The 12,489-nt window shown below is 35.6% G+C and overlaps 1 protein-coding gene across 1 annotated transcript in view; it reads left to right on the top strand.

Annotated features, from left to right (window-relative positions):
- Positions 1–12,489, top strand: part of BCAP29 (B cell receptor associated protein 29) — a 46,097-nt gene that overhangs the window by 27,836 nt on the left and 5,772 nt on the right. The window contains exon 7 of the mRNA XM_006925360.3: positions 11,843–11,943. Within this exon, the coding sequence (XP_006925422.1) occupies positions 11,843–11,943 (101 nt within the window). The remainder of the gene's footprint in view (positions 1–11,842; positions 11,944–12,489) is intronic.

Genomic DNA, 12,489 nt, shown 5'->3' with positions numbered 1-12,489 from the left:
TTTAAAAAAAAAGAAAGAAGAAGGAAGGAAGGAAGGAAGGAAGGAAGGAAGGAAGGAAGGAAGGAAAGGAAGGAAAGGAGGGAGGAAGGGAAGGAAGGAAGGGAGGGAGGAAGGAAGGAAGAGAAGGAAGAAAAGGAAGAAAAGAAAGAAAAACACTCCCAAATATCCAGGCAATTGAAGGCAGTAGTTTTTTGGCTTATCTAATTAATTAACTCTATTCTCAACTTTACTTTGAGTAGATACTAAATATTACACATTGTTTAACCTTATGCTAAGTTGCATGAATTACATTGCATAGTCTGTGAAAATACACTGGGGAGTCTTGATCAAGTTGCTAAATCTTTTTAGGCTACAGTTTTCTCTTCTGTAAAATGAGGGCGTGGACTACTTAGCCTTAAATGTCTATTTATAAAGCCCCAAATAATGTAATTAAGCAATAGATCATCAAGAATTATTTTCATTGTTGGCTTTTCAATCCTTAAAATTATATTTATTTTTCATGAGAGAAAACTTGTCACCATAACTTCCCTTCTTCCAGACTTAATTTCAGCAGATGGTTAATTAAACCGTACTCATCACATTAGAAAAATGTTTCAGGCAGTCTTAGAATCAGGACAGGACCTGGCATGTTTTATCCATCTGTTAGCTCATAGCTCAAGTGCGTTATGTTTGGAATGGGGCCACAAATCTTGAATGTTTAACTCCCTTAGGTGGGACATCGGGAAGGAGAGGAAAGGGCATAGGCCAGTACACATAATCATTTCTTGTTAGTGTTATAATGTGTTTTGGGTTATAACATCTTTTGGAACCATCGATATGAAATGACAAAGCTTTATAGGAAAGGAGAAATGATTTGAGTAGAAAAATCAATATGTTCTTTTCATTATAAATATTACATTAGGGAAATTAAAAATGAGACTATCTCTAGAGCTCTTTCCAGCTCTAAGAGCCTTTGCTTATGGGTTTATAACACAAAGTAGTCAATGTAATGTTTAAACAGAGCACCTAACTTTTTATTTCTTTTAATTATTGTCAAATTTTTACACACAATCTTAAAAGTCAAATAGTAGTACAAGATTTATCAAGAAAAACAGCAGTCCCCTGAGGCCCATCCCCAGAAGCTACTTTTCAGCTCATTTAGCTATTCTGATATTTGCCTCCAGATTTATAAATACAATGTTTAGGTAGCTATTTCTTAATCTTGCAATGTGTGGGATATTATCTTTGACTTCTTATATGGATGAAAAAGACTTAGGACTCAGGGGACTGCTGTCTTGTCTCACTCAACTCCTCATACATACTTCCCATCCTCATTCTTCCAATATAAGCATATCAGTTTTTATTACATCAAATTATTATGACTATATATCTATTGTTCATCATCATTATGGGGACCCCTTTCCCTCTTCTGGGTTGCTACTTTCTTTCCTGGATTCCATATTTCCCACTTTTATTTTTTCTTTCTGGTAGAGCATATCATCCAATAGCTTCCTGAGAAAGAGTACATGAAAGGTAAACAGTTTGCAGCCATAAATGTCTGAAAATCATTTTCTGAAGATCATTATTTCTGAAAATCATTATTATAATTTTAGCCTCACCATTGGTTGAAAAATGTTTAACCTCAGAAATTTGAACGCATTGCTCCATTATCTTCTGGCTTCTATCGTTTCTGTTGACATATCCAGAGTCATTCCAGTTTCTGATCCTTTTGTATATGACCTGTTTTGTTTGGCTTTGCTTTCTGGAAACTGGGATCTTCTGTCAGTCCTGAGAGTTATGGAATTTTATCTAAAGAGAGATTTTAGGAAGCATGCAGAATCAATAAGATTTGGGAAATGAGGAAAAGTAGAAGTTTAAGATGGCTCCAGATTTCTAATTTGGTTGACCAGGTAGGTGTTTTTTTTTCAATTTTTTTTTAATTTTTAAATTACAGGTGACCTACAATAATATATTAATTTCAGGTGTACATTATAGTGATTACACATTTATGTAATTTATAAAGCGATCACCCCAATATGTCTAGGACCCATCCGACACCATACATAGTTATGATAATATTGACTATATTCCCTATGCTGTACTTTATATCCCGGTAACTTTTTATAACTGGCAATTTGCCCATCTTAATCATGTCCCCTTTTTTACCCATCCCCCCAACCTCCTTCCATCTTGCAACCATCAAAATGTTCTCTCTCTCTATGAGTTTGTTACTATTTTGTTTGTTTGTTTATTTTGTTTTTCAGATTATACATATAAGTGAAATAATGTGATATTTGTCTTTGACTTATTTCACTTAGCATAATACCCTCTAGGTCCATCCATGTTGCTTCAAATGGCAAGATTTCATTTGTTTTTATGGCTGAGTTATATTCCATTCTGTATGTGTACCACATTTTTTTATCCATTCGTCTATCGATGGACGCTTAGGTTGCTTCCATATCTTGGGTATTGTAAATGATGCTGCAGTGAACATAGGGATATATATGCCTTTTCAAGTTAGTGTTTTGGGTTTCTTCAGCTAAATACCTAGAAGTGGAATTGCTAGGTCCTTCTTTGTCTCTTATTATGTAGCCTTTTTTAAGCCTATTTTGTCTGGTATAAATATTGCTGCCCCAGCTTTTTTTGTCTCCATTTTCATGAAGTCTCTTTTTCTACCCCTTTACTTTCAATCTGTGTGTGTCTTTCAATCAGAAGTGGGTCTCTTGTAGGCAGCATATGTAAGGGTCTTGTTTTCTTATTCATTCAGCCACCCTGTATCTTTCAATTGGAGCATTTAACCCTTTTACATTTAAAGTGTTTATTGATAAGTACATAGTCATTAGCATTTTATTAGTCATATTTATGTTCTTTCCCCAACCTTTTCTTCTTCTTAAAGAAGTCCCTTTAACAATTCTTGTAATACTTGTTTGGTGCTGATAAATTCCTTTAGCTTTTTCTTGTCTGAGAAGCTCTTTATCTGTTCTTCAATTCTAAATGACAGCTTTGCTGGGTAGAGTAATCTTGGTTTCGAGTCCCTGCTTTTCATCACTTTGAATATTTCGTGCCAATTCCTTCCGGCCTGCAAAGTTTCTGTTGAGAAATCAGCTGCCAATCTTATGGGAGCTCCTTTGTAGGTGACTAACTGCTTCTCTTGATGCTTTTAAGATTCTCTCTTTGTCTTTAACCTTTGACATTTTATTACTCTGTGTCTTGATGTGGGCCTCTTTTTGTTTAGGACTCTCTGTGCTTCTTGGACTTCTATGTCTATTTCCTTTGCCAAGTTAGGAAAGTTTTCCAACATTATTTCTTCAAATAGATTTTAAATTCCTTGGTGTCTTCTCTTTTCCTTCTGGTACCCCTACGATGCAAACACTGGTACATGTGATGTTGTCCCAGAGGTCCCTTAAACTATCCTCATTTGTTTGGATTTTTCTGTTGCTGTTGCTGTATTAAGTGGGTATTTTCTACTACCTCATCTTCCAAATCGCCGAATTGATCCTCTGCTTCATTTAATCTACTGTTGATTCTCTCTAATATATTCTTCATGTCACTTATTGTATTTTTCATTTCGGACTGGTTCTTTTTTATGTTTTCTATCTCCATGTTTATATTTTCCATCTCTGTTAAAGTTCTTGCTGAGTTCGTCTACTCTTCTACTAAATTCATTGAGCATCCTTATAACCAGTGTTTTGAACTCTGCATCTGGTAGGTTGCTTGTCTCCATTTTGTTTAGTTCTCTTTGTAGTTCTCTTCTTTCATGTGGGAGATGTTTATTTGTCTCCTCATGTTAGCTGCCTCCTTGTGTTTGTTTCTGTGTATTATGTAGAGCTGCTATGTCTCCTGGTCCTGGTAGAGTGACTTTATATAGTAGGTGTCACATGGGGCCCAGTGACCCAGTCTCTCTGGTCACCTGCATAGGTGCCCCAGGTGTGCCCTTGTGTGGGTTGTGTGTGCTCTCTTGTTGTAGTTGACCCTTGATTGCTGTTGTTAAGTCAATGGGAGGGATTGACCCTCAGGCCGATTGATGTGAGAACTGGCCAGTAACTACAGTGGAAGAGCTGTTATGCAGGAGCTGACCCTAAAAAGTAGGATTCACCTTAGCCAAGCTCTGATGCCTGCCCAATCTGCCCTGTAGGTATGTCCTTTGTGGAGGTGATTGGGGGCAGGAGGTGCTCTGGTGTAGTCTGAAGCTGGCCACCAGGTACTTTGGTTCTGGGGCCTCTTGGGAGGGGCTCAGTAGATGATGCTTTTAACTAAGACTGGGACCAAAGGAGGAGTGGAGTGCTTTCTTTAATGTTGGAAGAGGAGAAGAAAAAATAATGCATTTGGTTTTGAATATGCTGAGTTTAAGGGGCTAACAGTATATCCTGGTGACATTGCCCAAAAAACATTTGGAAATATGAGTTTGAAGCTTGAAAGAAAGTCTTAGGAAGGAGTGTAAACTATCATACATATAGATCTGATGGTTAAATCAGATCTGAGATGATGATTCCCAGCCAAAGAAGACTGTATTGAGTGAAAAGGAAGAAGCATGAACATACAACTCAGGTACATACCAACATTTGAGGATTAGGCTGATTAGAATCATCAGAGGTTTTACCTGGTAACTGTTCAGCTCTGGTCATTTAATTTTCAGTCATTTCGTTAGTAAAGATTTTCCAGATTCAAAGTTACACCTCTACTTTTCAGTGGGTATTAATAATACTAAGCCTACTGATGATCTAGAAAGTATAGTAAAAAAATGCTATGTGTAATTATAAAACCTTCTAAAATTTTACCTTTTGAAAGATATTTCAAAATTGCAAAAAGAAACTATGAGAAGTATATCACTAATGGGATTTAGAGAAAGTTAGAACATATGAGGACACTGAAACTTGGAAGCAAATACTGTATTGTTTGGTCATGTTCTGTTCTTTTTCCCCAGACTACTTCACTGGTTTACATAACTTGATCTTTTCTTCAGAAGAAATCTAACAGTATTTTTCTTTACTTCCTCCTTTCCCATCTGGTTTCACCTTCTTAATTATTGGCAAGACATTGCTGTCAAAGGTAAACTTTATTCAGCACTTCTGAAGGTTTATATTTCATGTTTCATTTCAATACATCTTCACACAAGTGATTTCCTGGAAAACATTTACCATTTGCCCTCCACTTTGGGCAATAACCTTAGCATATTCTTATGCTTCATAGAATATCCTACAAATTTATGAACCAAGTACTCAACAGTTTTTATAGGCTCAGTTCCTGAGATCTGTGATTTTGCAGATGACTGTGTCTTCATGCAGGGTTGTATATTACAGGGATTTTAGCAACATAGAGTGTCTGCTCAGTCCGTTTATGAACTTTTACTTATACCAGCCGTGTACAACGTATTGTCTTGGATGCTGTTAGGGATACCAAGATGAATACGTTGTCATCTCAGTCTTTAAGGATGTCTAATGAGAAAGGTGGACAGATTCACTGACAGCAAAAATGTAAAGCAGGATATAAAAGCCAAAATAAAGGTATAATACAAAGGGCTATGGTAGCAGAGAGGAGAGAGTGGTGTTCTTACTGTCAGAGTTGAGGAAAAATTCTTGGGGAAGTATCATTTGAGCTGAATCTCAGAAATGAGAGGGATTCCAGAAACAGAAATGGGCAGTGTCCTCCTGTAGCCTCAGGAATGCACATGAATCAAAGATGAAAAGCGTCTGTGCCTAAGATTATGGTTTATAGCAGAGTAGGGTGGGAGGAAAGAGGCTACTGAAAAAGTAGAGACAAGAAGATCTGGAGGACCATGAGCACCATGCTTAGAAGTCCAAAATTTATTCTAAAGTAAAGAGGCAGCAACAGATTTTTAGCAAGAAAATACAGAGCCAGAAACAGTCTTCTGCCAAATAATTTGTGGACAGAGATTTAGATTAGAGGAGAGAATAAAATAACTCTGAAATGTTTAAATCTATTTCAGAATTCTTTTGCACAGTTTATTTGTTTAAAGATACTGAAAGCATCTAACTAGTATTTGAGAATGTGGAGTTTAAATAAGTTACTCAGACTTGGTTTAAGACTGGCTTTCATTTATTAGCCTCTCTGTGGTCTTGGGGAAGTTACTCTAAACTGTAGTTCTTCATGGAGTTGTATACACAAGGCATGTGGCCCAGTGCCTCATCTGTGTTAAAACTTAATTGCTAGGTATTGTTGTTGTTGTTATTATTATTATTTCTATCAGGAAACTTTACAAATTGAATAGGGAATTACTGAAGCAAGATTTTAGATTTTAACTGTCAATCTACAAAAATGTTGTCAAAACTAATTTAAAATATTTTCCGCAAATTTAGGGATGATTTTTCTGACACTATCTTACTTTTCAAATCTATTTGCCTCTTTTGAATATCTTAATAAAAAGTTGTCAAATTTAAGGTAGAATCTTTTACAAGCTTCTAAATTGAAAAAAGTAAAAAGACCTCTCTGAGATGTTCATTTGCTAATTAATTCTGAAGTTGGTTTATAAAACCAAAGTGTAATAATAGCACTGTTCTTTTCTGTGAGTATCTTGGAAACATATTGGTTGGGCCCAGGGTGTTTTAATTGGAAAGTATTTAAAGGTGATAAACACCAAGGAGATGAATTAGTTTTGCTTTAGAAAGTAGAGCATGAGTTTTTGCTTTAGAGGTTGCCTAATGCCTTTCCATGTGAAAACCCAGCCAGTCTCAAATCAGCTTATCCAAAATTGAACTTACCATCTTCTTGTCCAAATTGTCCCCTCTTGATTCTTGACTCAGTCACTTTTGAAATGGATGGAAAGCAATCAGCTAGGGAAATGAGCTGGAAAATTAAAGGAAGAAAAGCCTTTTCTTTCTAAAACTAAATCTTATTGCAACATCTCCTAACTGTATAGTCTTTGTTCTTTCTATAAGGAAAATTGATAGACATACAATGGGAAACTTTTTAGGAGGTTTCTTAAAATTTCCAGTATAATTTTAACCCTCTTTTCATGTTCTGATATTTTATAGTTATTTTGAGTAAATTTATAATTTAAGAGAAACTGTCAAAACTTACAAGTGTTGTTATAGAACCGGAGTCGGCAAACTATGGCCCGTGGGCCAAATCCAGCCTGCTGCCTTGTTTTTATAAATTAAATTGTATTGGAACAAAGCTACAATCATTCTTTAACTTATTTGCTGTGGCTGTAGAGTTGAATAGACTGGATAGAGTCTGCATGGCACAGAAGGCTAAAAATATTTACTACCTTGCCCTTTACAGAAACAGTTTGCCGACCCCTATTTAGGATTTTCAAATAAAGAAGAGTACCTTTTTCAGTATAAATGAGGTGATGCTGAAAAGATTTGCTTTTGCTGTTAATACTGTTTAAAAATTTACTGTGCATCTAAGTTGAATGAATATTGATCAGATAATTTAAGAAATTGTATATGCTTATGTTTAGTAAAACTAGTTCTTTGTTTTTATAGTCAACATAAGTTGACTCCAGTTCTTATGTATGATAGGTTGGTAATTCTAGGTTTTGCATATGCTCTTGCTTACATGTGTAATTGCTTTATAAAGCATACCCTTTTCAAAGCAATTTGTTATAACCTACACTTACACAGTGATTTGCCTAAAACATACATCCTCATTTTTAAGTGCAAAGCCAGCATATTAATATGGTTTGTAATTATTCTTTGCTAAATAACAAAACCAAAACTGTTTTCGTAAATACATTACTTAGCAACTTAAGAAAGATTAATGAAGGAAGTCTTTATGCATTTATTGGTATGTCTTTTGCCAACAGCATACACAGTTGGGCTATTTTTTTTTATTAAATTGGAAAGCCTGCTTATCAGTTCCCTGGCCCAAAGTACCAGTAATCTTTATAAGTATTAGCCTGCCTGAAGTCCATGTCTTCCTAAACCCAAAAGGTTACCCATGAACCTCATTCATGATCCCAGCACCCTAGGCAGTCACTAGTATACCCAGTGATGGGTAGAGAATTGAGACACACGCAAAAAAATATATCATTAATTTCTCCTTTGTTTTTTGCATGTGAAAAAGAGCTATATTTGGTTTTATTCATTAACGTTTACTGTATTATAATCACTGGTGCAGCTTTATGTTCATTCCAAAAATGTCTTACTCCTCTTCTTGCAAATCAAGCATTCTTCTAAAGTATGTCCCACTTTAGTCCCCTTGCCATTAGTCTGGCTTCTTCACATTGCCACCAGAGCAGTTTCAACACTACATATATGACTATGCCTCTGCACTATTTAAAAGTCTTTATTGGTTTCTGTCACCTTTACAGCTCTTCAAGATAGCATACATTGTCTTCTGTGATCTGGCCCCTAGCATCATCTCTAGCTTTGTCCCTCAGCTTTGTCCAATCTAAATTTTATACTCTTACTTTATTAAATATTGTAATTTGTAGTTCTAACAGTGGTGTTTCATTACTTTTGCCATGTCCAGGACTGCAGGTCTGTCTGCCTTAATGTACTCTTTCCTTCACTCTTCTCTACAGCGCATGCTCATCCTTCAGCTCCAGTGTTGCCAGCTTTAGGAAGCTTCCCTAAAACTCTCTCCCTTTAAGCTGGGTTGAGTAGTCTCCTTGTGGGCCTCCATAATCCTGCATGGTCACGTATTTGACAGTGCACTCTATAGAATTATCTTTTTTTTTTTTTAATTAATTTATGTTTTACGGTGACATTGGTTAATGAAATCCAATATTTCAGCTGTAAGAAATTATCTTTTTATTTGTCTCTCTTACTATATTGTAAGTGCTATGAAGAAGGCAAGGGTCACATCTAAATCCTCTGTGTGTCGCCAGCATGCACCTAGTGTTCCAGATAGATACTAATAAATCTCACCCCAAACACTGAATTTGGTGCCTTCTCTTACCTCCTGACCCAGTTTAGATTTCAAGGTTCATCATAATCATGTTCTTGCAAACTATTTATCTCTTTCATCTCCTTCCCTTCTTCTACCCTCCACTCCCCTCCTCTCTCAAGGACCTTGTCCTGGTAATTGTCAGATATCTATCTGCTTAGTACCTGCACCCAAACATCTCAGCATTGCTTAAGGGACTAACTTCTTATTTTAATAAATGGTCACTAAATTCAAATGGGTCCTCAACACTGCATGACAATCCTATTGCACTTCTCTAGAAACTTTATTTTTCCACTCTCCAAAACTATTTTGGATTTTCTCATTTCACATCTAAATTCTAAATCCATCCTGCTTCAGTGGATACAAGGAATTAATAAGACAAAAGCTTCATCTTCCCACCACCAAAACTACCATCCTCTCCCAGCTAGCATTAAACTCTGCCTGTCCTTGGTTTACGTTGGATTAAGTGTCAGTTCTCTTCTGCTACGCATCCCATCCCCACTGTCCTTCCCAAGGACTTTGTTTCTGTAGTTACTCCCTTATTTCTTGTCATCCTACAAACGTCCTCTGGCATCTCTTTTAAAAGAAATAGAAACAAAAACTTCCCTTTGTCTCATATTCTCCCAGTTACTGCACCATTGCTCTGTTCTATTTTGTAGCAAAATTTTTTTTAACTTTCTATACAGATATAATTTCAAATTCACAGGAAAGATGGAGAATAATATTTTTTAAATTTCCCGATACTCTTCACTCAGTTACCCAGATGATAACATTTCACATTTGCCTTATCCTTTTCTCTCTTTATGTTATTTTCTCACTTATTATTTTGTTATTTTCCAAATGGTAATTTTCTAATTTTCTAATTCCTTCTACATTTATTAGATTCCATTCTACTGTAAGGAGGAGCTTTCCTTTTTCCCCCCAGTTATTTGTTTGCTCGTTTAATATATTCAGTGGGTTATAATCCATCATGAGCTATATACTTTATTGTTCAAATCTTCTCAGAGTCGGCCTTTACAGACTGGCTCATTTTGCCATTACTATTTTGTCATGCTCCCATTCTATAAGCACTTTCTTTCTGTAATAACAAGATATTCCAAGTTCATCTAGTACCTTTCCTCCTCCAGCCTTTGAATTTACCATTTCTCCAATGAACCTTGGTTCCTTTAAGTGGAGAATGGTATTTAGAAAATAAAATCTGAACCCTAGGTATGCTCATTGCTACTGACATATCTTTTGTTCAAGGCCTCCTTAGCATACAAAACTAATAGTAGCTTAAATTTTACTTCTTTAGAGAAACTTTTTCTGACTATTCAGTCTAATGTAGCTGTACAGTCATTCACATTCCATCACCCTGTTTTAACTTTCTTTATGACACTTATCACTCACTATTAGTTAGTCTCTTTATTGTGTGTCTTTTGTCTACACTACACATGTGGTACCGAGCACTTTAGATGTGGTTTGTGCAACTACATATGCAGAATTGTATGTAGAGCTAGTTCTGGATTCCCAGAATTTCTCCAATCCATCTTGTGCTACTCTTCCCTTCTACACATGTTTGCCCATTAGCTTCTCTACATTGTGTCGACTTAAATGTTTATTTTATATATTCACACACACATTTTTTTTAACTTCTGCCTAATCTGTTGATTTAGACTGTAGCTCCTTGGTGGACAAAGGCTAATATGTAGCCATTTTTGTGTATCCTCTTGAGGTAAAGCCTTTAAGTGCCACTTATACACCCTCATATTTTGCAACTTTATGTAAGAAAGTGATTTTTTGTGTGTAATTTTTCATCTCTCCGTGTTGGTGTTTTCAAAAGCAGACTTTTCCGATACATTTGGTTCTATAATACATGAGTCCAGGCTGAGCCAGGAAGGGTTAGGATGAGCCCGGGATATCTTGTGCCAGAAAGTAAAGTACTCAAAAAATGATGGGGACATTATGTCAAAGTACATAAGAGTCAGTCCGAAGGGGGTTCCTGCTGGCCAAATCTGGGGGAAATTAAGTATAGTATGAATTGTAAAACATTGAAAAAAATAGGCACCTGTGAGTTCATACTGATGATGGATAGATAAGAAAGAATCTTCTTTATAGTAGAATGTTGACAAATGTGGATGGAGTAGTGAAGCTGGAAAATCACCATTTTATAATTATAATAATAAAGATTGGTTTGGGCAAGAATTATCAGTGGATGCTAAATATAAAGGGAAAATTTATTAAGGAACAGGATGTTTACATAGTCTTGTCTTCCCACATACTGTTTCTTAGTTACAAGGAGGAAAATAACTATAAAATGGAAAAATCAGTGAGAGGCAGATGGGCCTCTGATGTGATACCTTGAGAGACATTCAACATAACTTATTTCATATTTATATGTAAGTGAGATGCATAAGCTGAATTTAATCATGAAGAAACATCAGACAAAACCAAAAAAGAAAACATTCTATTTAAAAAAAAAGTGGCCTTTATTCTTAAAAAAATTCTTTAAAAAGTGGCCTGTAGTCACAAAAGATGGAGGAGAGGAGGGCGGAGGAGGCTAAGGAACTATTCCAGGTAAAGGAAGCTAGAGATATGACAACTTAATGCAAATCTTTGATCTAGGAATGGATACTGGACTAGAAGTACAAAATATAAAAAGGACATAATTGGGACAATTGCCACAATTGGAATATGGATGGTAGATTAGATAAAGTAGTAATGTTAAATTTCCTAAATTTGATAACTATACTATGGTTATATTAGAGAATACCTTTGTTCTTGGGAAATATATGAAGTATTAAGGATTAAGGAGGCACAACGATATCTGTAACTTACTCTCAAATGGTCCAAGAAAATAATTCTGCGTGTGTAGAGAGAGAATGTAGTAACAAATGTACCACATCACTAACAGTTGGTGAATTCGAGTAAAGGTTACAAAGAAGTCCTCTATGTAGGTCTTGAAAAGTTTCTGTAAATTTTAAACTATTTCAAAATAAATTTTTTTTTAATTCTATCTAATGTTTTCTAGCCCTTTCTAAGGTGCAAAATGATATGATGACGATGAAAATGCAATCAGAGAGACTTTCAAAAGAATACGACCGACTCTTACAAGAACACTTGGAACTTCAGGTGAGTGACATACATATATGGGCTTAAATTTTTTGAAATTGTACTAAGTCAACTATTTGAGTTATTTGCTCTTCTCAAATCAGGAAGTTGTACTTAATCCTGGCTTTGTTAAGTTATTAAAGAAGCCAGACTTTTATATAAGGGGCGAAGATTAGATATTGCATGAAAATACAAGATAATCATAACAGAGAATTACTGACATGCTGACTTATAGCATTCTAGTTTTGCTGAAGTTTTAAGCAAAAAAATTGAGCCACAAAAATGAAAGCATTGAAAAACACACTGGTACTGGAAAAATTTAGTTTTGCTGTTTGGAATGTTTGCCATATTCATGCCAGATAAGGCCAAAAATTTAAGTCCCACTTTACTCCTTCTAAGCCCCTCTTTTAGACATCTTAGGACAGAGCCCATTAGCATTCAAATACATGATTTACTTCCAAAGTTGATCTGAAAGATAGAAATGAAAGAAAAAAAAGCCTTTTTGTTCTTAAAGTCACAAAGCCAGGTGCCATAGATTTTCTTTTCCCTTCCCTCCAGTCCAGCAAG

Source organism: Pteropus alecto, unplaced genomic scaffold (assembly GCF_000325575.1).
Source record: "Pteropus alecto unplaced genomic scaffold, ASM32557v1 scaffold109, whole genome shotgun sequence".
Taxonomy (NCBI): Eukaryota; Metazoa; Chordata; class Mammalia; order Chiroptera; family Pteropodidae; genus Pteropus; species Pteropus alecto.
Note: the sequence above shows the minus strand (reverse complement) of the source record. Positions and strands in the feature narration are given on the sequence as shown.